At 46.6% G+C, this 26,700-nt stretch overlaps 1 protein-coding gene across 1 annotated transcript in view; it reads right to left on the reverse strand.

The window, feature by feature from the left end:
• LOC119453980 (uncharacterized) overlaps nt 1-26,700 on the reverse strand; it is a 91,055-nt gene that overhangs the window by 51,048 nt on the left and 13,307 nt on the right. The window contains exons 5-12 of the mRNA XM_037716002.2: nt 23,803-23,841; nt 22,986-23,024; nt 15,146-15,178; nt 13,092-13,121; nt 11,771-11,788; nt 11,029-11,073; nt 3,093-3,114; nt 1,571-1,656 (exon numbers count right to left, since the gene is read on the reverse strand). Coding sequence (XP_037571930.2) covers nt 1,571-1,656; nt 3,093-3,114; nt 11,029-11,073; nt 11,771-11,788; nt 13,092-13,121; nt 15,146-15,178; nt 22,986-23,024; nt 23,803-23,841 — 312 coding nt within the window. The remainder of the gene's footprint in view (nt 1-1,570; nt 1,657-3,092; nt 3,115-11,028; nt 11,074-11,770; nt 11,789-13,091; nt 13,122-15,145; nt 15,179-22,985; nt 23,025-23,802; nt 23,842-26,700) is intronic.

A 26,700-nucleotide genomic window follows, 5' to 3' on the forward strand; every position in this document is an offset into this window, starting at 1 on the left:
TACTCTAAGAGGAAGAGGCCACAGCGTCTTACGCAGCCGTTTACACATGCCGGAACGTGCACCGCGTTTGCCCACGCCATCACATGACTGCTGAGAGAGTATAACCCCCGTATTCATAAACGCTCCTCGACTTGAACTTGACTTGCCACCGCCTTGAACGCGTTTCGAACGCGCTGCCCAAGGCGGTGGCAAGTCAAGTTCGAGTCGAGGAGCGTTTATGAATACGGGGGTAAGGCGGAGAGGCCACAGCGTCTTACACCAGCTTCTTACACGGGCCGTAACGCGCTAGCACAAACGCGTTAGAAACGCGCAGTCTTTCGTTAATGTTGGTTATTTATTGTCATCGTGGTGCGTGTGTCCATGTGCGCTTCGTGGCGTAGTGGTTAGCGCCGCGCGTTCGGAAGCGAGGGGTCCCTGGTTCGATTCCGCACTACGGACACAACTTTCGGAATTTTTTTTTTCATAAAAGTAGACGTGGCTACCTACTACTACGACGACTACTACTACAGAGGAGGGACAGACCCACACCCTAAAGAGCTTCGCCCATAAAAAAATTCCGCAAGTTGTGTCCGTAGTGCGGAATCGAACCAGGGACCCCTCGCTTCCGAACGCGCGGCGCTAACCACTACGCCACGAAGCGCACATGGACACACGCACCACGATGACAATAAATAACCAACATTAACGAAAGACTGCGCGTTTCTAACGCGTTTGTGCTAGCGCGTTACGGCCCGTGTAAGAAGCTGGTGTAAGACGCTGTGGCCTCTCCGCCTTACCCCCGTATTCATAAACGCTCCTCGACTTGAACTTGACTTGCCACCGCCTTGGGCAGCGCGTTCGAAACGCGTTCAAGACGGTGGCAAGTCAAGTTCAAGTCGAGGAGCGTTTGTGAATACGGGGGTTATACTCTCTCAGCAGTCATGTGATGGCGTCGGCAAACGCGGTGCACGTTCCGGCATGTGTAAACGGCTGCGTAAGACGCTGTGGCCTCTCCCCCTTACTAGAGAGTACTGCACGTTTCTAACGCGTTTGTGTTAGCGTCCCCTTAAGCGGGAGATGGTGCAATTATAATGAAGGGCGCTGTTATAAAATAGGAATGACGTCACATATGGCGCGTGTCATTGGTGGAAGTCAATCGTTCGATTTAGTGCGGCGAGACTGGGCGAATTACTCGGAAGATTCACGGTTTACCGATGATTCCCTCCGGAGCTTCGCCCACTCATCATCATTCACCCCGTGGATATGCGATGTTTTTTTTTTTTTTCCTTTTTGTTTTCCTTCATTTTTTTTTTGTCTTGTGTGTGTTTTTCGTTTTTTTTTTGGTTTTTCTTCTTGGTTTCTTTTTTTTTTTGTTCTTGTTCTGTTTCCTTTTTTTAAGTTTCGCTATCAAAAAAAAAACTAGTTTAGCGAACTGTCTGAGACGCATCCATGTGTATTGCAAACGTAAATATCGCGCGAAAGCTCCTTTATATCTGCGCCATGCGAAACTAGGCTTTATTACGTGATCCATAATTTCGTTGTAGTTGGCCGGCTTGGAGTAGGCGGGTCGCGTACAGCAAAAGCAACTCACGCAAAAGCTTAGCGGCGATGACCAGAATGATGCCGATGAAGACAACCGTAGCGCCGCCCAGCATGAGGGTGAAGGCCCGCTTCGCACTGCGCGCACGAAACACAGTCGAGGCTTATTTAAATGCGGCCACTGCAGTTACTATATCTTCCTGAGACCCGAACACAGCTATGGGACATAATCGCACTTCAGGGTTGTTTTTATTGTCTACTGTTATGTTATGAACATAAAAAACAATTTTCAAGATTTAAATACCACAGTTAGACGCCAAAAGCTGCGTCTCCATGTACGTGAAAAAAAAAAAAACATCTCCATCATCCCTTATGTTTGCTATGGTAAGAATTGCATTCCATTGCTTAAACACAGAGATGAAGATGGAACTATGTGCTGCATCGTCCAGTATTTTCAAGCAATCTCAGCGATTTCGAAACACCTCAAAATTGCTTTCGGCCGTTTGGGACGACACAGAGGTATAGACTGAGTGTCAAAATTCTTCGAAAGCGGATGGCAAGCATACGAGTAAACCACTTCTTTGCAGTTACACTTGCACCACACTTAATACCCAAAACGAATATTTTGCGTAACCACTTCCGAGGGAATTTCGAAAAAAAATGGTGAAGGCAATGTGCAATGTATTGTACAAGAAGTAATTAGCAGGAGACCATCGATGACTGACTAAGTAGTCTAACTGACTGAATAAGTAAGGAGTCTCATATCCTGCTAAATGAGCCGATGGTCTCCACTGCATTTGATTAATGGACGGACCACGTTAACGTGACGCGGTTTTCAAGCAAAAAAAGTTAAAGCAGAAAAAAAAAATATCGCTACGCCACGCTCGGTTCCCGCAAAAGTGTGCACCGACAAAGGCCGAAGTTTTCCATCGGCACAAAGCTTTCACTTTCGCGAGATTTCGCGGGATGCTGTCGCCCATCTAGGGGCGACACCATTCCAGGCGCATTATTGTTTGTATGGCGCCATATTTGAAAGAAACTAGCGTAGCTTGCATTGGAGGAGCAATGCTAAAGAGACAGCGCAGCTGATGGGCACATAGCTAGTAATGGCTTTTAGGCTAGGCTAAGCACTACCAAGTCATTCCCATAATTTCCCGGAATTTATTGATTATTGATCCATTATCTATTAGCTATTGATTAGCCATCAATTGGCTATCGATGACTGACTAAGTAGTCTAACTGACTGACTAAGTAAGGAGTCTAACCACCCATGCTTATCTAGACTAAGCCAGGCTCAGCTTCGCTAGTTCACAGGTTTATGTGCCATTGCGCTTGTACCCTTTCTGCACTGCCGCCAGGATCGACCCACATTTTTTGTGGATGACTAACGGAATAACGGCCGGCTTAAACAGGTCCGCTGTTAAAGGGGCCCTGAACCACTTTTTATCGAAGTGAAGAAATACATTTGAAGTTAAAATAAGCTATTTCATAAATACTTTGCGGCAAAAAGTACTGCAATGCTTTCCGCAGAAGCGGAGTTATTGGCAATCAAACACGGCCTACGCTGTGCTCACCTTCCTCCTTCAATGCCTTGCACTGCGAAGGATACGGCGGAGTGGGGCGGGGCCGCAACGCTCCGTCTCCGAAATGTCACCGTGGCGCGCAGTTCAAATTTCGTCTTGGATGTTAACGTAGACGCCAGGACTTCCGATTTTGGTGGATACGACGCACTAAGCGTAAGCCGTGCGTCGTATTACGCGTGCTTTATTACGTAATAAAGCACATAAAAGAGAGTGAGAATCATGGCTTCTGTTTAAACGAGGGCGTTTAAGAGAAAGGTAACTTCGCGCTCCGCTTGCGAGCTCTGCGAATAGCCTTTGACAGCAAAACTTGGCTGAGATGTTCACAGCAGTGTATGCTACCCGCGGACTAACCAAGCCCGAGGGGTGCTTCAGGGCCCCTTTAAAATATAGGAGGCTCCCATCTAAATACATGGCAACGAAGAAGTTAACTCGGTGTCTATTGCACCGAGTTCGACGAGTTGTAGATTATTCAAGCAACATTTTTGTTAAGCACGAATTATCACCTAATTGTGAAAAGGAACCGAAACCCTAAATCAGTTTTATTTCCTACAGTCGGTATAATTTCATTTTTTTTTCATTTTTTTTTCTTAAATGCAACTTGATTCAAATCAGTTCAGCGGTTATGTGATGAGAGCATTGTTGCGTTTTCACATCTATTCATCCATTTTAATACGGAAGTCGTAGTTGTCACAAGGGTAAAATTTCCTCCTATTAAGTCTCATAATACGGTGAACGCTGTAATTATATTTATTAAAACTTGCAACTTGCCCGCTAGCTGCTGGCGCTGAAAAAAAGAAAAGAAAGAAAGAAGAGCATTGTTGGCGTGCTAAAGCGCGGGGCTATGAGAGGCGTCACACTGTGTTCTCCCGCACACGAACCTCTGTAGACGACATTTCTCAGGGCTTATTTACACGGGCACTCGCAGAGGTCGTGCGACTAAGTTGGTCGCAAATATTTGAATACACTCAAGTCGCAAATAGTCGCATTTTGATCGTCGCTCGCTGCTCAATTTTCCACGTCGCGCCACTGGAAAGTCGAGCAGTGAGCGCTTTGCGATTAAAGTGGCCATTTGCGAGCCGTCGCTTTGCGACATGAGCATACTACAATATTTGGTCACGCGACCTCTGCGAGTCGCCGCTGTGAACATGTCCTTACGCTCGCTCCCGTTGGAATGCATTCCGAGGCATTGTACAGCATGGGAATCGAATCCGCGACCTCGCGCTCACAACAGCACAGCGATTGAGCCACTGCTGTGAATATCCTCTGTTTAGCCAAATGCGGACAACTCGGCATTACTTTCCAAGGTTGGCATCGACAGAGCCCTTTTACCACTTCATTTTATATTGAACTCTCGTAAGGACTGTGCAATGCGGTGTGCTAGTGTATTCAAGTTTGTTTTTTCCCGACACCATTTCTCTGTGGAGAATGCACGCAAACCTTACGTGAATGCACGCAAAGTGCCTCGATCGGTCAGTCGCGCGGCAATTTTGCGTGTATTCACGGGCTTCTTTCACGACTGGAAAAACACTTTTATGTAGCACGTATTGAGCAACAGAAAGCTGCATCTGCATGTTGCTGTAAAATTTTCTCAATTATACTTTTCATCTAGTTAAAATACTTGAGAAGTTGATTGATTAATTAAGACTAGTTATGTAATTGGGTGCAAGGAAAATTGCGATAGCAAATTAGTAGAGAGCTATAAGGAGTAGGTATAGAAGTTTTATCGGCTGCATAAACATGACACATTCGCTTACTAACTGAATTAACAAGCGTAGTGTCAGCGCGCACAAGCAAACATGAATAGATCACACGCGATGACCGCAGACAACCACTGTCAAAAGGCTGGCGTGGGGAAGCGCGGCCGCCGCAGCGAGCAAAGGTTCGTGCGGTCTATCGCTTCAACAGAAACTTAGTGGTGAATGCAAAGCGCATACAAAGGTCAGAGCCGTGTGGAGATCGCTTTCAAGATACGGTGCGCGCGACAACATCGACAGCCTGCACCAGCGCAAAGTACAAGAACGCATTCGTTGGCAGAGTAGAAGCCCCCCTCCCGCTCTGTCTTCCCGCTTTGCTCATTTCGCGTGGGAGATTGCGTCGCCAGTGCCCCTTGCGCCCGGTTGCAAGATACGCATTTGGTGCCGCAGCCCAGCGTCGCCCCCTCCCTCCCATACCCCGCCGTCCCCCCCGCGCTTTCACTCGCACATACCGCGCGCGACGACGGCGACGCCGATGGCAGAAATCCGCTTGAAGTGTTCGCAATAAAATCTATCTCCAAGCGACGGCAAGCAACGTTATCTTGGTTCTGCCCAGCTACATGGCATTTGCATATTTTTAACGTTTGGCCCAAGGTAAGTGAAACATCCTGTATACGGGCTTGTTGGTATTGCAACCTTCTATTCGTTGTAGCGCAAGCTGAACGACAAGGACAACAGAAAGTTTGAACGAGAACAGGAAATAAATATGTTGTTGAAAGTTAGCCCTGAGCGGTTGTCAAATGTGCATTTCTGCTGTACCTGTCGTTCAGCTTGCGTTACGACGAAACAGAAGGCACCTCTTCGCAATGGCGTGCGTTGAAGAGTCTGCAGCGCAGCGGTGGAACACACTAACCTCGACATGATCACATGTTGGACCGACTTTTCTTGGCTTCAATGTTATCGCCTTAAGCTCCCTTGTAGTTCTTTCATTTATTCTTGTCCTTACTAGTAAGGTCTATAGAAATCTGCCATTGGCCATGGTGTTCGTCAGTGCGCTTTTACAAGCACCAATAGATTTCAGGAACGTCAAGAAAGAAGCAGAAATTCCTCAGCAGAATTGCGCGTTTTCCTGCCTCTAGTCCCGAAATAATATTTGGTTCGAATGGTCGGGCGGTCTTGTGACTAAGCAGGTATATTTATCTTCCAAAGGGATTCGCCGCGGTGGCTATCTGGCGTCGCGCTGCTGAACTCGAGGTCTCGGCTTTGATCGCGGCCAATGCGTGTCAATGGGTTGAAGAAGCTCAAAATTAATCTGGAGCGGCGTGCCTCATAATCAGATCGTGGTGGGGTCACGTAACCCTATTAGGTTCAGAGCTGGGCCGATTTCGCGCTTTCTTGTGAAGGGTAAGAGACGGGGAAATTTTATTGGCTTTGCTTCCTGCCAAATCCGCTTGAATCGCTGAGCGTGAATCGAACAAACCAAATAGAAGCAGCACAATTCATGTATAATAATATTTTTCGTACATCGTTTAATGGCGATCGACGAACATTTAATGATACAACTGGCCTCACATGCGAATGATTGTCACCGTGACTCATCAAAGCCCTCTCAAGGGTTGGCTTCGGAGCATCACTTCTCTCGTGTCGTCTACCTTTTAATCATTTTCTTCTGCAAAAACAACAAAGCATGGTCTCCATCTGAAGGCCAACATAACTTAACAGCGAAAGCTTATAGTTGCAAGTAGCAGATCATGGGAGGATATAAGCTGATGTCCGTAAGCAATAAAGATGTATAAAGTCAATGTACAGCTTACCTACAACTATTGCTGGTGATTCAACGCCTGAAATAAAAAGATTATGATTATGTTTCTTTTATCTCGTTTTCGGCATGCCTTCGTGAGGCATCGTGAGGCATCGCGAGTAGCCAAAGAAACGGACCATCTGTTAAGTTCGAAAAAATCTCAGCACCACATCTTGATCATCACAAACAACATTAAGGGGACGCTGTACCTCTGGCCTCACTCCAATTCGCCTATTTAGTTGCATGTGAAATGTAGCAATAGTTTCTAAATAATTTAAATGCAATATGTTGCATGTAGGAAAAGAAACCGAATTATACCAACATAACTGTCAATTTTTAGCCACGCATTCTTTACAAAAAATTGTCGTAAGTTGTTAAGTTTCCAAGAACTGGAAGCACGAAGTTTACAAATCCGTAATTCCGCATACACCATCGCTACCGCAACTCAGGAAATTGAATTTCTTTTACAGCATTTGAAGCGCGCAAATTTTATATACAAATTTACAGCTTCCGCGAAATTGTAATGCTTACGAGCTATGTTCATAGCTGTGTAATTACATCTATTTTGTTCGATTTAGAGATGTCCCAATAGCCACGTTTTATAGAATTCTGATAGTTTCTTTTTTTTAATACGGCTAGTTGCAGTATTCTTTTTTTGTAAAAGACTGATGGCCGCAATAAAAAATCTGCCTATTAAACTTGGCAGATGTCTTTTTTCTCTTAAATGCAGCAAACCTAATCAAAGTTGGTACAGCAAATGCCAAACAAAACAATATTTGGATTCCGGTACATTTACACAGGAGAGTATCCGATGTGAATCTCGCTCTCAAATATAATATATACTGCTCTCAAATACAATGGTTATGCTTAGCGGAGGTGCCGCCATGTTGATATTAGTACCAGTGTAGAAAACTTATGCATACGCCCGCGTGCTTAATATGCTTGTATGCTTTATATATAGTTATAATGTCTCAGCACTGCAGAAGTATACAATACAGAAAACTTAACAATACGTTTCACAGCTACCGTTAAAGCTCTTACTTCTCGAAACTTATGCTACCCCTTCAAGCAATTCTCTATGTCCCATATCGAGTAGTTTAATTTGAACATATGCCGGTGCCACATCAAAACAGCTATGTTTCCATATATAATATCCCACAAAGATTGTAAAAAAGTTGTACTTTGAGTACTGGTTGACTTGAGTTCTCCAATTAGAACATGCCGCCTACAGGTCATTAGAAATTAATTTAATGAATTCTATTGACAATTGTTTGGCAATTACCGTAAAAATTCACGTAGCATTACTGCATGAACGTTGTTCAAAAAAAAGTTTTCATTTTTCCTCTAATCTCCTATATTTGATAATATTAGTCTGTCACTGCAGAAACAGTAGTGGGCTAAATATGATTCCTTCCGAATAGACCTGGCTGCCTTACTGCCACGCCTACTCCAATTGAACATGTGCCCTTGGGCTTCACACAACAGGGTAGTTTGTGCAACTTAATTACCTGATTGACCATCATGTTCTACCTTTAACATATTTATTCCTTATTTTGCTTTTTTTTAAGAAACGTTGGCGTCTCCAAAAAATTCACCATAAAAAGCCACGCCACGGAGTGGCTTTTTTCCCCCAAGGTTGTTCGGAATAAAATACGCACGCACGCTCTCACGCACATACACGCATACATTTTTTTTCGCACGAAAAAGCATGATAGGAAGTTTCAGTGCTAAGTGAGTTTCTTACTTCCAGCCCCTCTCCCTGAAAACAAACAAATACAAGCAAGAATCAATCAATGAGCGTCAACAACTAGTGGGCTGCAAAGCCCACAGCGCCACGCCACGCTACGCTAAATGTCTTACAAATCGGCAGTGTACGCAGGAAAATGAACGTTACGCTAGTCATAGAAGACATTTTTTAAAAAGTCGCAGTTTTGCTTCAAAGGCGAAGCATATTGATTGCGATAGAAAACAATAGACTGGCGCACGAAGTAAGCTTAGAAGCTTTGTCGGCCGTGTGAACTGCTCCAAACGTTCGCTTACCAACTAAATTAACAAGCACGGTGTCACGCGCGCACAGGCAAACGTGAACACATCTCCCTCGATGGCCACATACACTTGCTGTCAGAACGCTGACGCGATGAAGAGCGGCAGCAGCGGTGAGCGAATGCCCCTTCGTGCTGCCTCGCGCTTCAGGGCGAACTAGGCACGCAAGAACACAGCGCGCACGAAACCATCAGCTATCTCGGGTCTGCTAACCTTCGAACCCACCTCGGATTACCTCCAAGATGGTGCGCGAGCGGCCGCGGCCGGAGTAGAAGCGGAAACGCCCCCCTCGTAGCGCACGTACATCACCCCGCTCCCTCTCTAGCACGCGCGAATTCGGCTCGCCCCCTCCCCGCCTACATCCCTCGCGTTGGCGAGAAGGCGCCGCCGCATTAAGCCACCATCCTTCTCAGCTCACCCTCGCATCTACAGCATACGAAGCACGGCAATCTTACGCACTTTATGCGGAACCTCACGGCAACGACGCCGCCCACGGCTACGGCGGAAATTCGCTTGTGATGTTCATATCATTGACATCGCGATAACAGTAATCAAAAGGCTTTTCACAAATCCAACCAAAGCGACGTGCGATACGAAGCTCTTGCACACGGTGCACATGAGGTATGTGCTCACTAATGAGAACGCTGTATAAATACCGCGAGGTCGAGCTACAGCTGGCAGCAGTGTCGCCGCGTTAATATATAGGCGGTCGACGGCACGCAGTGAAATGGACGCGGCGGCGCTTCGCTGTGAGCCATTTGGCCCAATTTTCTAGTGAGAAAACACCCCGATTACAGTGAACTGATCATATATAGCCCTCCAATGCCATCTTTTTTTTTTCATGAACAGAACACTCCTATTTGCTTGAAAGGAGCACCGTCATTCGACGGGGGACTGGCACTCAGCCACACAGTCCCTGCTTCGGCACTTCCCTAGTGCTTTTTGTGGATGTCTCGCTGCGAAAATTACCGCATTATCTGCGAATCTTGCACTGGAAAAACATTTGTGTGTTCCTGTACAGCGAACTTAAAATAGCAAGTTAATGGCGCACTCTGCTTCACCAATTCTACGCATATACATATCCGTTTCATTTTCTATATAATAATTTGCTGGGAAATGCAGACAGCCAATAAATTCAACAAACTAGGCCACTGTGAGTAAGAGCACGTTAGTAGGATCGTCAGGTGTCCTCAAACGAGATTATTTGTATTGTCGTATCCCTAAAAACGGATCATCTAAGCCCAACGATGCTCTTGCACGGCTACGCGAACGACAGCGATGCGACAAAGTTCCAAGCTTTAAGGGCTAAAACAATGAGGTTGTTTTAGTTCAGCTAATAATGACCATGGCCTTCCATCATGCTAATGCCACAACGAAGAGCGAAATGAAATTATAATAGCCGCGTTTCAACTCAGTGTTGTGACATCCTGCGTCAAGAAACTCCCGTGTCATGCCTGATCCTCGTATAACTCATTTCAGCTTTCTTTTTGTGGCCGTGAATCAAAGTACAAAAGCTCACAATTATACTGCGACGCAAAATTAATTCACCGTAGGGGCATTAGAGCCACATACTAAACGGACACCTCAGGCATATAGCTAATTAAGGCTTGTCGTGTCTAAGCGAGAGTCACGCCATAATGCGGTTGTCATGAGTAGAGTTTAAGAATGTGATGCGTTATGGTCTGAGTACATGGTTACGGCTCTCTTTCCTACTGCTGAGTGATGTTCACGACACTTCGTTCCTGTTTCGTGGTGTCAAAGAAATTGCGCAATGATCAACACATCGTGACAAGTCACTAAGGCGCGGCATAAACGTCTCGCTACGACCATTTCATTTGTTTAAACCCAGCACAAATGCTTTCTGTGACGTACTCGAAACATGAAGTCCGCCGTTCTTTTAAAACTCTCAAACCTCATAAAAATCGGCTTTGTCCGCGACGAGAAAAAAAAATATTTTCTGTTTTCCCGTATTTGGGTGGGAACTCCCGAGATTATAATTGTATTCAAGGAGATAGATATTCCCCTTGTTGAATACTTGTCAGATAAAATATCGGCTATCCAAAAAAAATATTTTTTTTTTTTCAGCTGGGCACTCCTCGCTCTCTCGCACTGCTGAAACAGTGAAGGCGGACAGTATTGAAACTTATTTGGAGGAACGCTAAACGACGGGACAAGGAAAAATAACACAAGGGGGCATACAAAAACTGCACACAATAGCAGTTTTTGTTTGGGGTATACTGAAAAAACATCCGTCTTTTGGTACCATATGTTCCTCCATGTAAGAAACGTCTGCATCCGTGAGTTGTTATTCATTGTGCCGTCGTTTAGCGCTCCTCCAAATAAGTTGTATGAACAAGCTCAATTTTCGCCACTTCTGTGGACAGTATACCTGTTGTGCTCACTCCAGTCCGTGATGAAGAAGTCGGGTGCGTAGCTGCAAGTACAAATACATCCTTAGAAATGCAATCAACGCGTGGCGCAGTAAGGCAGAGCACACCACAAACGATGGGAACAGCACACTCCCCAGACCCCATGTCTCTACCCTTGCAGACATCAGTTTCTATTTTTGCATTTTAACAGCGGAGCTGTTTAAGCTTGGCAAAATTCCGGTGTGCAACACCAAAGCTAGTTGAGCGAGCCGCGCGCTCCTCCTCTCTCGCGTGCATAGTGCTAGCGAGAGAGGGGCCTGGTCATTGACGTCATAGCTGCGCCGAGCAAGTGTTCAGCAGAGTCACATGACCACGCTAATGATAGCATGCGCGTGGCGGCGCCCGGGCATTTCTCCGCTCTACCGAGATATGGCTCGAGCTAAGTGCACCTTGACGCCGGAAGAAGAGGCTGCCCGACGAGCGAAGCGCCTTCAAGCCACGCGGGAAAGGAATCGCCGATCAAGCCTACCTCGCCAACAAAGCCGCCGACATGCGACGTCGCCGAGCCGATTTTGGATTTCGCCGAGGGCGAAATGCAAAAAAAAAAAAAAAAAAAAAAAAAAAAAACGGGTTTCATGTATTGGGGGCACGTTAAAGATCCCCTGGTGGTCAAGATTAATACGGAGTCCCCCGCCTATACGGCGTGCCTCGTAATCAAATCGTGCTTTTGGCGCCTAAACCCGCAGGATTCATTCAACTCACCTGTCGTCATCTCGCTCACTGGAACAAGAAGGAGGGAAAACAGTTGCCACGCATTAAACACGGAGAAAATCTCGCACGCACATACGCAAACCACGATTCGACATCCACTGAAACCGAGAACTATGGGGACAAGCACCAGCGACGCAGAACTCGATCACAGTCGAGAAACACCGCCACAGAAAGCAGCCGGCAGAATTACTGCTTTGCCATCGACTTCACAGGTAATCGTGAGAGCTCCAGTAGAAGTTCAGTTTATTTACATCGCAATGATGTGTGAGCTAAAATTGAACAAATGTCACTTGAAAGCGGCCAAGCCGGTTCTCGGTTTACAACATGAACAATTTGCATTCAATTTCGGCACAATACACAGTGAACATACAACAAACTCAAATAAGTATTGCAAGTACAAAATATTTCGGGGCCCAGTAGATAAGTATGCGTATAGAAAATACCCTCAAATACCGTGCATGCTACATTCTTCAAAAAGATGTTCCTAGACATCGCTTTATTTAATAAACGCAGGACAGTGTGACGTAACATTTGGTGCCAGTATAAATAAAGACAAAATGGAGCACACCATTATGTTTCTATACGGCTGCACGTTCGCTGATGCTGATATGCAGCAGCCCCGGCAAATTCAAATTACGCGATTATGGCATGTGGATGGCAGACTAACACATATTGCAATATTATTTACAGAAGTCAAGAAGATTGTATAATCAGTTTCATGCGCATGCATGGTGGGACACAGTGGTTTAATGACTCGACGCTTATTCGGCATGCAATCGCTTCCTCGATCAGCCGTGATAATTTTCATGTCATCTGGACATTTTGCGGTAACACAATGTAATAACGCGTTACAGTGTCAAACGCAGTTCTTAATTTCGATTCTCGATTCTTATTTTCTAACTTATTTCAGAAAAATATTGTGCACCGATTAACCTGCTTTGCAAGCCTGTCTTTTAATGATACTGGTTCACAGTGCACATTTCGTTCTTTTGTTCTTCCTCACTAGTTACGCGGCAATTATTAGTTTTATTTCTTTTTTCTATTTGTAGTGCCGAAACTTCTGAATATGCATATTTATATAAATTTCCATTTCTGAGCCTGTAAGGCATAATTAGTTCAAGTAATTAGAAATCAGATTTTGCAGGATTATTGCGGGAACTGTTGGATCACACCCTCCCCCACTCACACGCGCGCACACACGCACGCCCACCACCCCAACAGAAGCATTTCTGCGCTCATCGAGTTATTTAAATAGAAAAATCAGTTCACTTCAAGCTACATGTTAAAAAATTAAAACCTCCAGTGCACTCACCGCCAGTAACGCCGTGCGTCGTCATACCAGCTGAAAAAAAAAAAAAACGGCAATAGCATACGGGCCGTAAGTTGCCACGAAAGCCGTACAGGTCTACCAATAAGTGCGTTGCACGTGGACCTCAGGTCAGCTGCACAACTTAGTCATTTCGAAGTAAACGGGCGGCAGCTCTAGTAGTAGTTACAGTGGTAGCTATAGTAGCTACAGCAGCAGTAGCAGTAGTGCGAGTAGTAGTAATATAATAGTAGCATAGTATAATAGTAGTAGCAGTGCGAGTATAGTAGCCCAGTAGTAGTAGAAGCAGAAGCAACAGTAGTTGTAGTAGTAGTAGTAGTAGTACAATAGTAGTAGCAGCAGTTTAATAGTACAGTAGAACGCCTCTACAGCGAAATGGCCTTTATAACGAAGGATTGATTATTGCCAATGCGATAATCTGCGCCAATGCTCATCTCGTCTCTTCTTTGTGGTTTGTCCTGGTTGTCTGCGCCTAATTTTTTTTCACCTTAAAATACTATGTACCAACTAGCCCCAACCGAAGTTTTATTGATTATGTCTCGGCGGAATTCCTATACTTCCATATGTGTTGTGAACGCCTCTACAACGAAGACCACTGCAACGAATTAGCCTCTACAACGAAGGAATTTAGGCGTCACCTACGGCCGATTTGTAGCTTTACAATGAATGCCACGTAGCGGTGACGCCAATGCCCTCTGAAGAAGTCGCCAAGGTGCGCTTGCGCTCACGGCAGCTACAGCGACCCATCAGTAGCAGTCCTGCTGCTCTGCTCCAGGAATCGCTCAGCTCGTACTAAGCTGCTCATTGTAAGGCACCAGGGGGTGCGACGGCTGACGAGTACGTCAAAGTTGATGATGAAGAGATTATGCAATCGCAACTGACGACCAACGACGTCTCCAAAGTCATCTAAAGCGCAAAGGACGCGAATGTCAACGAATACAACAGTGATGAATATTCTTCAAGCGACCCAAGAATCTTGACGTCAAGGGAGGCGACAGAAGAAATCAACGATCTGGCGCTTGATGCGTAGCTCCGGCGTTTCACCCTGGAGCATGCTATAAACCTCGCTGAAATAACACATTCGGTGTGCACAAAACAAAAAAAAAAAAAAAAGGCGACGCCTCTACATTGAAGTGCACTGTATACGAAGAATATTTGAGGTCCCTAGCATTTCGTTATAAAGGCGTTTGACTGTATAATAGTAGTAGCAGTATAGTAGCACACTAGTAGAATCAGTAGTAATAACAGTAGTAACCGTAGTTAGTAATAATAGTAGTAGCAGTAGTTACTAATAATAGTTTATATATATACATACATTGTATTAGCTAATATTGCATATAAGTTATTGAAATCATGTAACGATTCTCCTCAATAAGCCTCTAGGCCGGAAAATATTACCAGGGTCCTCGTATTACCAAGATAAACTATGCCGCGGTGGCTTTCTGTAGTTCTAGCTGGTTATTACTTATTTGTGGCAACGCATTACTAGAGGGGGAGGACATCAGTATAGCAACGACGAATTTAGGAAATAAAGATCTTGCTGATTACCTGTTTAATTAGGGCAGATGCTGCAAAGTCTTGGGCCAGTTTCCAGATACGCTTAAAGGCTTACGGGAAAATGAAGCTGGCGTTGAAGTCAAAATTTTCTTAAAGAGTATCCTTCACTCAATACAGGGCAATTATCAGTAGAAGATCAACGTGTATTGTGACAATGGATGAGGATAAACGCATCTAAACTGGCACTAGAGAATATTAGCACCAAATGGACAGGCCTTTAGACCTGACTGACTTCAATTTCACAGTCACGGCAAATCTGCTATAAAGCAGGTAATTAAGAACCCAGTCAGTAAAACTTAATTAGAACCCAGTTTTATTCGCCCGTTTACAGAGGCTCACCACAAATACAGCGTTCCCGAAAAGGCATCTTTACCTCCCACTTTACAATGCGGCTCTTCACACTTGCAACAGGTGCCATAAGGAGCAAAGGCGCACCTGCTCGCGGTATCTCCTGGTGTGCTAGGTAAAACAGCAACACTTACATTGTGACTCGTACTCTCCGCCTCCTAGCTGCGCTGCAATAAAGAACGTACTTGCAGTAAGATAACTGCACGTCAAACTGTATCATATGAAATCCAATTTATTGAACACCTCAAGGATGTCGAGGGACGCAGACAAGAAGCCTGTGCACAGGCTTGAATAATGATATATACACAACAGCTGCCATGCGATTTACACACACTGTAGAAGAACCATGCAGCAAATATATTTGAGGACCCTCTCATGCGGTCAAAACCGCATGGGAGGGTCCTCAAATGCGCACAGCAGGAGGCCACTTCATAACCCCGACGGGGCGATGCACTGCGCGAGTGGCATGGTCACACCTACCCTGTGAACGTCATCATCCTACAGCATTGCTCTCGCGACGTAATCCTCGGGATGGACTTCCTAAACGAAAACGGTGCGGTGATCGACCTACAGACCAAAACCATAACACTGACGACAAAACAGTCAGAAACAATGCAAAGCAATCATTATCATCGCGCCGCATTCACCATCCTCGACGATCAAGTGAGCATCCCGCCAAATGCGAGCGTCATGGCAGTTGTCGAAACAGACGCGTTCTCAAGCGGCGATGCAATTGTCAAAGCGAACTTGCAGCTGCTAACGACAAATTTGCGTCGCACGCGGTGTCGTCCATCTCCGTGAAGGCAGAGCGGCTGTGCTAATAACCAATTTCAGCACGGCGGTCACTTTACACGACGGTCACTTTCTTGGAGGAGTTCGCCGAAATAAGCGACGCCTTATAGCGCTCTCCGACTCGTCCCATGAGGCGTCGTCGACGGTGACTGATGAGGTGAACTTCGAACCTTAATCCCAACCTGCCTCAACAAAAGCAATAAAAACTACGATATTCCGAATATTTTCAAAGTCATCGAAGATCCGGCAAACGCAGTTAGCGAAGCATCGCATTATAACCGATGAATCGGCTTGTCCGGTCCGCCGAAGTCCCTACCGTGTTTCTGCGCGAGAACGTGAAACAATCCAGACACAAGTTGAAGAAATGCTTCGCGACGACGTTATTCAGCCGTCCAAGAGCCCGTGGTCTTCACCCGTGGTGCTCGTAAAGAATAAAGACGGTACCCTACGATTTTGCGTCGATTATAGGCGTCTCAACAGCGTCACGAAAAAAGACGTCTACCCGCCTCCGAGAATCGACGACACGTTAGATCAACTGTGCGGTGTCAAGTATTTTTCGCAGATGGACCTCCGGAGCGGCTACTGGCAGATTGAGATCGACGAGAGGGACCGTGAGAAGACTGCCTTCATCACGCCGGACTGTTTTTACGGATTTAAAGTTATGACATTCGGACTATGCTCAGCGCCAGCGACATTTCACCGTGTCATGGACACCGTGTTGTCTGGGTTGAAATGGCAGATATGTCTCGTACATCTCTACGACGTAGTCGTTTTCGCACCCACCTTCGACGAGCACCTTAACAGGCTGCAGACAGTGCTAGAGGCACTTAAGGCGTCGGGATTCACTCTGAAACCAGAGAAATGTCCTTTCGCCTACGAAGAGCTGCTGTTCTTCGGCCACGTAGTTATTCGCGAAGGCGTGCGTCCGGACCCCAAAAAGACGGCAGCCATCGAAAGTTTCCCGATACCCAGTGAAAAGAAAGCTGTTCGTAGATTCTTGGGACTCGATGCGTATTACAGGCGTTTTGTCCAAGATTTATCACGAATCTTCGAGCCTCTCACTCGTCTTACGAAAGCCGACGTGCAGTTTACATGACAAAAGCTACAAGAAGACGCTTTTCGCGAATTTCAAAGACGCTTGCTGTCACCGCCAGTACTCGGCCATTTCGACGAGAGCGCTGACACCGAGATCCACACGGATGCAAGCGGCTTAGTACTCGGTGCTGTGTTTATTCAAAAGAAGAACGGCCTCGAGCGAGCCATCGCCTACGCGAGCAGATCCCTCTCGAAAGCCGAATTGAACTATTCGACAACCGAAAAGGAATGCCTTGCTGTCGTTTGGGTGGTCACAAAATTTCGGCCGTATCTTTACGGGAAGCACTTCAAGGTCATCAGTGACCACCACACTCTGTGCTGGCTCCCTAACCTGAAAGACCCGTCAGGTCGCCTCGCTCGTTGGAGCCTGCGACTACAGGAGTTCGACGTCACTGTCGTTTATAAGTCAGGCCGAGAGCACACAGACGCTGACTGCCTTTCGAGAGCCCCTGTTGAATCCGCCCCGCCCTGCGACGATGCCTTCCTTGGGCCCATAAGCTCTAAAACCTTCGCACAAGATCAACGTTCCGATCCTGATGTACGCTGTGTCGTACATCAGGCAAGACCGATTCGGCGCCAAAGGCATTCATGCGCACGCTTTCGTCGCTGTGCCTACGCGACAACGTGCTTGTGGAGAAAAACTTCGCGCCGTACAAAGCGGCATACCTACTCGTCGTGCCAGTCAAGCTACGGCAAGATATTTTAGAAGCGGCTCACGATGAGCCGACAGCAGGGCATCTGGGATTCACTCGAACTCTGAGAAGAATCCAAGAAAAGTACTACTGTTCTGGCCTGAACGCAGACGTCGCACGCTACGTGAAAACCTGCCGAGATTGCCAACGTCGGGAAACACCGCCTACAAGGCCAGCCGGCCTCCTGCAACCAATCGAGCCCCCACGGAAACCATTCCAGCAGATATGGATGGATCTGCTTGGCCCCTTCCCGACGTCTACTTGCGGGAACAGGTGGATAGTGGTAGCAACGGACTACGTTATGCGATATGCCGAGACAACGGCTTTACTATCGGTAAATGCAATCGAGGTCGCCAGATTCTTCGTAAAGAACATCGTTCTCCGTCATGGTGCGCCCGAGATCCTGATTACCGACAGAGGTACGGCATTCACAGCAGAACTCACGCAACAGATTCTGCACTTGAGCCACACGAGCCATCGGTGCACTACAGCATACCACCCGCAGACAAACGGCTTCACGGAGCACTTAAATAAAACCCTCGCCGACATGCTCGCCATGTATTTCGAGGTCGGGCATAAGACTTGGTACGAAGTCCTTCCGTACGTGACGTTCGCATACAACACCGCGCCACAAGAGACAACGCAGATGACGCCATTCCAGCTTGTCTTCTGTCGCCAAGTCGCGCCACCATGCTGGATGCGGTGTTGCCTCACGTCGAAGACAACATCCCTGCAGACGTTGCCGGATTCCTTCAACGCGCCGATGAAGCTCGCCAGCTTGCCCGAATGCGTATTATAGAGCAGCAAAACATCGACGCCCGACTCTACAACCTACGACGATGAGAGTACGCACTTTGCGACCGCGTTATGGTGTGGACACCGATTCGTCGCCGCGGGCTTAGTGCCTGCGCCGTTACTTCGGGCCCTCAAGATCAACTGGACGACTTGGACCGCTAGTCTACGAGGTTGTTCCCGATGGAGTGACACAGTCACAGCGACGTCGCGCGCCTCAAAAAGTTCTTTGAGCGACTAACGGACATTTTTGTTTTAGGGGCGAAGCTCCTTAGGGTGTGGGTCTGTCACTCCTATGTAGTATGTAGTAGTAGTAGTAGTAGTAGTAGTAGTCGTCGTCGTAGTAGGTAGCCACGTCTAGTTTTATGAAAAATAAAAACACCGCATATCCACGGGGTGAATGATGATGAGTGGGTGAAGCTCCGGAGGGAATCATCGGTAAACCGTGAATCTTCCGTGTAATTCGCCCAGTCTCGCCGCACTAAATCGAACGATTGACTTCCACCAATGACACGCGCCATGTGTGACGTCATTCCTATTTTATAACAGCGCCCTTGATTATAATTGCACCATCTCCCGCTTAAGGGGACGCTAGCACAAACGCGTTAGAAACGTGCAGTACTCTCTAGTAAGCGGGAGAGGCCACAGCGTCTTACGCAGCCGTTTACACATGCCAAACGTGCACCGCGTTTGCCGACGCCATCACATGACTGCTGAGAGAGTATAACCCCCGTATTCATAAACGCTCCTCGACTTGAACTTGACTTGCCACCGCCTTGAACGCGTTTCGAACGCGCTGCCCAAGGCGGTGGCAAGTCAAGCTCAAGTCGAGGAGCGTTTATGAATACGGGGGTAAGGCGGAGAGGCCACAGCGTCTTACACCAGCTTCTTACACGGGCCGTAACGCGCTAGCACAAACGCATTAGAAATGCGCAGTCTTTCGTTAATGTTGGGTATTTATTGTCATCGTGGTGCGTGTGTCCATGTGCGCTTCGCGGCGTAGTGGTTAGCGCCGCGCGTTCGGAAGCGAGGGGTCCTTGGTTCGATTCCGCGCTACGGACACAACTTTAGGAATTTTTTTTCATAAAAGTAGACGTGGCTACCTACTACGACGACGACGACTTCTACTACTACTACTACTACTACTACGACATACGACAGAGGAGGGACAGACCCACACCCTAAGGAGCTTCGCCCCTAAAAAAAATTTCGAAAGTTGTGTCCGTAGCGCGGAATCGAACTAGGGACCCCTCGCTTCCGAACGCGCGGCGCTAACCACTACGCCGCGAAGCGCACATGGACACACGTACCACGATGACAATAAATACCCAACATTAACGAAAGACAGCGCGTTTCTAACGCGTTTGTGCTAGCGCGTTACGGCCCGTGTAAGAAGCTGGTGTAAGACGCTGTGGCCTCTCCGCCTTACCCCCGTATTCATAAACGCTCCTCGACTTGAACTTGACTTGCCACCGCCTTGGGCAGCGCGTTCGAAACGCGTTGAAGGCGGTGGCAAGTCAAGTTCAAGTCGAGGAGCGTTTATGAATACGGGGGTTATACTCTCTCAGCAGTCATGTGATGGCGTCGGCAAACGCGGTGCACGTTCCGGCATGTGTAAACGGCTGCGTAAGACGCTGTGGCCTCTCCCCCTTACTAGAGAGTACTGCACGTTTCTAACGCGTTTGTGTTAGCGTCCCCTTAAGCGGGAGATGGTGCAATTATACTGAAGGACGCGTCACATATGGCGCGTGTCATTGGTGGAAGTCAATCGTTCGATTTAGTGCGGCGACGTACGCTAGGGGAGCGTTGTAATAAAACCCGCTCGCTGTTGGCGCGCTTTCACTTTCGCTCGGAGTCACCGGATGGAGGCAGACAAGGCTGCGGAGCGGCGAGCGCACAAGGCGGCGGCAGCGCGCGCTCGCAGACAGAATCCCGAGGTGCGAGCCCGTGATGCAGAAGCGCGTCGTGAAGCTGCGCGACGCCGCCGCCAAGATGCTGCCGTACGAGAGCGGGCATACTCGTACGGCAAGAGGAGCGGGAGAACAAATTAAAGTTGATTTTGTATATATACACACACAGTGTTTCTCACGTCTTTACATGATGATCGACTGGGCGAATTACACGGAAGATTCACGGTTTACCGATGATTCCCTCCGGAGCTTCGCCCACTCATCATCATTCACCCCGTGGATATGCTGCGATTTTTTTTTCGTTTTCCATGTTCGATTGCATGTTTACAAGTTTCTTGTTTTGTTTAGCATCAGGACGATGCTTTTTCACCCGGGGGCGGAAGGGGGGGTAATGCCGCGTGCGTTTATTTTGGCTTGCAGAGACGCGAGCGACGCAGCACGCGTCGCTTGACGCGTTTCGATCTTGGACGCAAAAGGTATAAATACGGGACCACCACTTGCGCTGGCTCAGCCCGACGAACGCCGTAGGCGCGGTTCCTGCTTTTGATGATACCGAGTTGTTCGCTTGCTCTAGGGCACAAGTTCGCCCAATAACTCTCTTTAAGATTACCGCCGACGTAGTGTATGCCAGGCAGCTCACCGTCACCCACGTGACATTATATAATATATGTATTGTGAGACGTCTACCGATTCCATGCCTTTATTTCCGAGCAGCCGCCCGCAGCAGAGACGAAGCACCGCGCGAGACAAAAGATGATAATGAGTCGTATGTACAGATGACGACGACGATATGCACAAACAGCGCTCACACAAGATGATGAGTTGTTTGTACAGATGACGACGACGATATGCACAAACAGCGCTCACACAAGATGATGAGTTGTTTGTACAGATGACGACGATGATATGCCCAAAATTCGCTCACAATATATATATATATATATATCAACACACACTCTGTACGCGGTAAACAATTGCATTGCAAAACGGAATAAACACAAACAGTAATCCTGGTGCTTTTTCTTAATATCGCGCACAGTGGTAAGCGCAAGAGGCTAATCATTGGGCCATCTTTGCCGACCACAGTAAGTACAAGTTATGATAAGAATCACTGACTGCCGATGCGACTGTCGTGTTCATGGTTTCTATTTCTCAAATTTGCCAACATCCGAATAAATAAGTTGCCTCCCGGTCACCCCTAATTTGTACTTGCTTAGTAGTATGTCATTATATAGGCCTGTGATTGAAATTATGTCGAGGGTGAGAAAAGCCTGTGCGGTATGAGCATCGTAAGGAAAACGGAGAATATGGCGAATAACACGCTTCTCAATTATGTTACATAGTTGTGTCATGTTACTAAATGTGGCAGTGCTCCAAACTAAGAAATAATAACTGAGTAAAGAAGAGCATTATATAGCAACTTTTTAATGTTTTGATGCAAAACGTATGTCAAGCTTGATAATATATCCGATACTTCTGGCACCTTGTCGGCAATTTGTACATGGTCATTCCAAGATAAATGTTCTTCAAAAAAACAAGCCAAGGTTCTTCACAACAGGAACAACTTGTGCAACAAACGAATCGGTTTTGAGTGTCGGAATATATAACTGCGGAAAGTCAGCAGCATTCAAAAATGAAACATTAACAACATTAGCAAAGCATCCCAAGTCTCTGATTCGAATCTAGCATGGGCGTTCTAGTTAACTTTGTGCTTCAATGCATAAAACAGCGTTTTGCTCAAAAAGTTAACTGGAACGCCCATGCATTTCGTCGGAAACTGAAAATTAATTTCTTGAAACTGGTTCAGTCCTGAGAATTCAGTTATTTGTTCATCTCAAGCGGATAAAATTTGTATATACGTATAATATGTCTGATGCCTGTAGGTATACCGAAATATACATACAATTTGCAAGTGGGACGTGTGCAAAACTGACGTAAACAACGTAACATTATCAAATAACTTACGAAAGCGTTCGTCCGCTCTAGATCTAAAGTGTACCATTCACATGTTATGGGGCGCTATAAGATAGAGGTGTTCTAACCATTTTCGGTTCCATTTCCGCCATTAGTCCTCCGCTATTGGTCGACATTTCTCGGGTTGCGCCCACTTCGCCTGTGTCCCACTACGTAATCAAATCGCAAAAGCTCCCCACGTCAAAGTGTCGTGTACGCACTAAAGATGCATTAAAATGCCGAACAGAGCTGAATTTGTCTTTCTAAACATCCAGAGACTGCCTCGTTCCGAAAGGAATAGAATACGGCTGCCCGCCTATTGCTCTGGCAGTGGCTACTCGGAGCTGCCGGCGAAAATTGATTTCCTTGCGCATAATAAAAAAAAATTGCCTGCATGTATAACGTTGTCGAGCCCTTTTGGCATAGTGCATGTTGTTGGGCGAGTCGGTCGTACATCGTTAAGTAAGGCGCTACGTAATACAAACATGGACGAGCACAAGGCCTATAAGGAACAAGAGTGATGATTGTGTCAGTGATACCTTGATCAGATTGTATCAGAAAGAAAGCAGGTTTGTAGCATGCGTGTAGGCGATGAGCTTGTAGACATGAAGATATCAATATGCGTGTTCTTGTGTTAACAAATTCTTGTCTCGATAATAACTACACCCCTAGCTCAAACATTTGGCGTGTCGCACGTGCGAAGAAGCCTTGCGGCACCCCAAAAAAATTGCTTTACTTACTTTGTCCGGGCATTGCACCATAGCCTTGGGCGCCGTAAGCTAAATGCAGAGGATGGAAAGAAACATTGCACAAACAAGCGCTACAGACAGGCGGGTACACAGCATCCGCCGTTAACGGTTACATCGATGTTCTGCTTAAGTGTCCATTCATATTTTTTTTTCTACAATGCTTTAACCTCCTCAGTCCCACCATAAGCACTAGTGTATGCGAATTGTTCCGGTCAGTTTTGTTCAGTGGTTGCTAGGAAGGGTAATTTTGAACCACCTGCACAATGCCTTGTGAAGTTGGGGCCCCCTCAGTATGACCGCAGTGCGACTTCCTTTGATTCGGTTCGCCAAGTGCTCCTTCCACGTTTGACTGGACATCAGCAAGGACGACAGCCTTTCTCATAGCGCTTGCAGCGAATGACCAGCTTCTTCGTGTTCTGTGAGCTGGTGATAACATCACGCAAACATTGAAACATTTATCTACAGTAGCAAATCAGTCTTGCGTAATCCCGCAAGTTGGATGAAGGTTCATGAAATAAAGAAATATTTCATCCACCGACTGTGACACGAAGCTTGAAGGAAACCCACACGAATTTCTCAGCAGATTTCGCAGTTGTAGAAAGATACGTTTCCGTACTAGGGCGAATTTTTTCTTTTGTTCAGCTGCAAAGCTTTCGTTCTGAAAGAGCTATATTTCCCCAATTTTGCCGTTCCACTTATTTCCAGTTCGCCGTAATTGGTTTCCGAAGGAGTTAAACAGTGCGCGCATGTGTCTGCTGAGCATAAACAGTCGGCCAAGTGCGAGTCGCGGTTACAGCGCATTGCTCACCCTGCTGTGGCGCAAACTGGTCCGTGTAGTAAGGTATCCCTGAAAAGAAAAACGGGTCTGCTTTAGAATCGATCATCATCATTTATTGAAGAAAAATAATCATACAAAAGTGTGTGCAAACATCTCCTAACAAACAGATTCTTCGGATCCATACTGTATGTCCTATCAGGCGAGTGCATAAGTCATGTATCGAATCGTCACTGTCAGGATGCCTTATTCGAGCGAACAGCTTGGCCATTCATGGGCGGCATTCAATTCGCGGCGGACCTTGCGGCTGAACGCTTCCTCGTCGAGCGAAGCATACAGGAACTGTGCAGATGATGAGGTCAGGGGGTACGACATTTATTTATTTATTTATTTATTTATTTATTTATTTATTTATTTATTTATTTATTTATTTATTTATTTATTTATTTATTTATTTATTTATTTATTTATTTATTTATTTATTTATTTATTTATTTATTTATTTATTTATTTATTTATTTATTTATTTATTTATTTATTTATTGCAGATCGCCCTTCGCTATCTCTACGCTCTCTTAATTTACGAAAGCACTATGTGCTAACGTATCGTAACTAATAATTTTACGAAAATAACACATTCGAATTCAGATCGCCTCCCAATACACTCCAAATAGCCACAATAAACCGTGACGAATGTGCACTATCCTCTCGGCCTAACCTTATACATTTCAGACCATCATTAAATATCAGGAAGGGCCTCTCTTTTGTATTACAACGGACATATAGCAGTGTATGAATGCTCAAAGCTGCGGCTTAGTGCACAGCTGCACCGTAAAGGGACACTAAAGAGAAACCGCAAGTTGAGCTTTAATGGTAGATTATCCTATTACAATCACAGTCATATCATTCTTACGGCGAGCAGATGTTTAACAAGCGAGAAAATAGCGAAAAACTGAAGGATAGGTGCTGACGCCCCTTCGAATTTCCCGCACTACACGTTCGTGACGTCGGAGATAACAAACGCTGGCCGGTCGCGATTGGTCGAGATCGATTTATCGCGGTTAATAAAACGCAAAATGAAATACACCTTAAACGTACATAAACAGCATTTGCCAACTTTTAAAACCGTTTCAAGCGAGGAAGTACAAGTTTAGCGCAAAATTAAATAAATAAGAAAAAATGGCATCGCGCTACATGCGGTCGTGATAGTTTCGTAGTTTCGTTTTTGCTACATGCGTCATCGCGCGCGCCTGTTCCGCTCTACAGTGTTTGGTTGCGTGTTGCGTGGCTCGAAAAACGTTGACTTCGCGGGAAACAGCCAGAAAATGTCTCGTGCGTGTAGTGTTGAGGGCTGTAAAAACTGCCCAAGGCGCTTGATCAGGGGCAGCGGCAGTGTTGACCCGACTGTGTCCTTTCATGTGGTGCCGTGCGATGAGCCCCGGCTCCCCTGCGTTCGCAATGACTCAGTGCTCTGCCGATGATAAAACAGCAAAATAGCCAGAGAAACCGATGGTGTACTCTCTGCATTTCTCGCCCTCGGATTATATATATAATTCTGCCCTCAAAAAGTATCTTGGCGTGCTCCAGAGGCCAGTCCTTTCTCGAGCAGCTGTCCCATCAATATCGCCTTCATGAAATCCCCTACTGATGCCCCTGCAGCAGCCAACTGGCGGCTCGGTGAGTGCTGAATGTCATTAAAAAAAGACACCAAAAAGCCATACCGAGTACGTGCGCAACTTTCTACGCTTGTTCTGTCGGGAACGTCGTCGCCTGGCGGACCGGACGCCTGGCATTCCGTTGACGAAAACGAAGCTCTGCTTTCCGCCGGCGCTGCCGGCGGCTCACCGCCATCGCACGCGGAGACACCTACCGCTCGAGCACGGAGGATCGTTTCGCGCTCAGTTTCACTGAATATCGATGAAATGCAGTCCTGCTTCCCTGGCGAGCTCTTCGTTGCAAGGTTCAGTGGCAGCAACGGTATCTATCCATCGCGGCGAACGCAAACGCAGCGGCCATGCAGCCATGATACAGCCAGCGCCTCGGCCGTTTACGTAAGCGGTTACGTATCATGGCGTATTCTGATTCGCTGAGAGCGATGAAATCTGCGACGACACTGCTTCAGCGCCAAATCTGGGGAGAGAGAAATTGAGGAAGAGAAATTTGGTCTTTGTTAACGAATTTCTCCGCTAATAACTCATATTTTGCACCCAACAAAAACCGCATACATTCCTGAAGGCCCCTCTTTTATTCCAGCTGAACTTCCTGTTTCTCTTTAGTGTCCCTTTAATATGTGCTCCTTCCGTGTCTTCCGAGATTGCACCGATGAGCAAAGGTGTGCGGCCTCAGAGGGCACGCTCATTCATCCGTGCTACCAAAGGTCAAAGACGCTTCCCCACAACCGCCCACAACTATGCAAAGACCCATGCCCAGGAACATCGCCCCAATCTGTTGAACTTCACCGCAATACACCAGCGTAAATCAAAGGGCAGCATCTAACAAAAATTACATTTCAGTAGATCGGTCGCGTTTCAACCAGCTTCAGCTAGCAACGTCGACGGTGTGCTTCCGTCTTACACCATACGCATTCACGGCATTGGGTCGGCGCGTAGTGCTGGGCATGTAGCAGTGTTTTGGTCCTGACGAAAACATTGTTATAACGCAGGTGGGAATTGCGACAAAGTGCCGTGAATGCGTATGGTGTGAGAAAGAAGCCCACTGCTGACGTTTCTAGTTGAAGCTTGTTGAAACGCGACCGATCTTCTGAAATATAATTTATTAAGAATACTGGCCATTGAGTTACGCTGGTATATTACAGCGAAGTTCAGGGGACATATTCTAGGACGATCACTTTCGGCGACACTTTCGCCTCGGTCATCAGGCTCGCGCTGGTTGGCTGGTTGAGAAAAACCGAATGAGCAGATTAGCTGGTTG

Source organism: Dermacentor silvarum, chromosome 5, assembly GCF_013339745.2.
Source record: "Dermacentor silvarum isolate Dsil-2018 chromosome 5, BIME_Dsil_1.4, whole genome shotgun sequence".
Classification (NCBI taxonomy): domain Eukaryota; kingdom Metazoa; phylum Arthropoda; class Arachnida; order Ixodida; family Ixodidae; genus Dermacentor; species Dermacentor silvarum.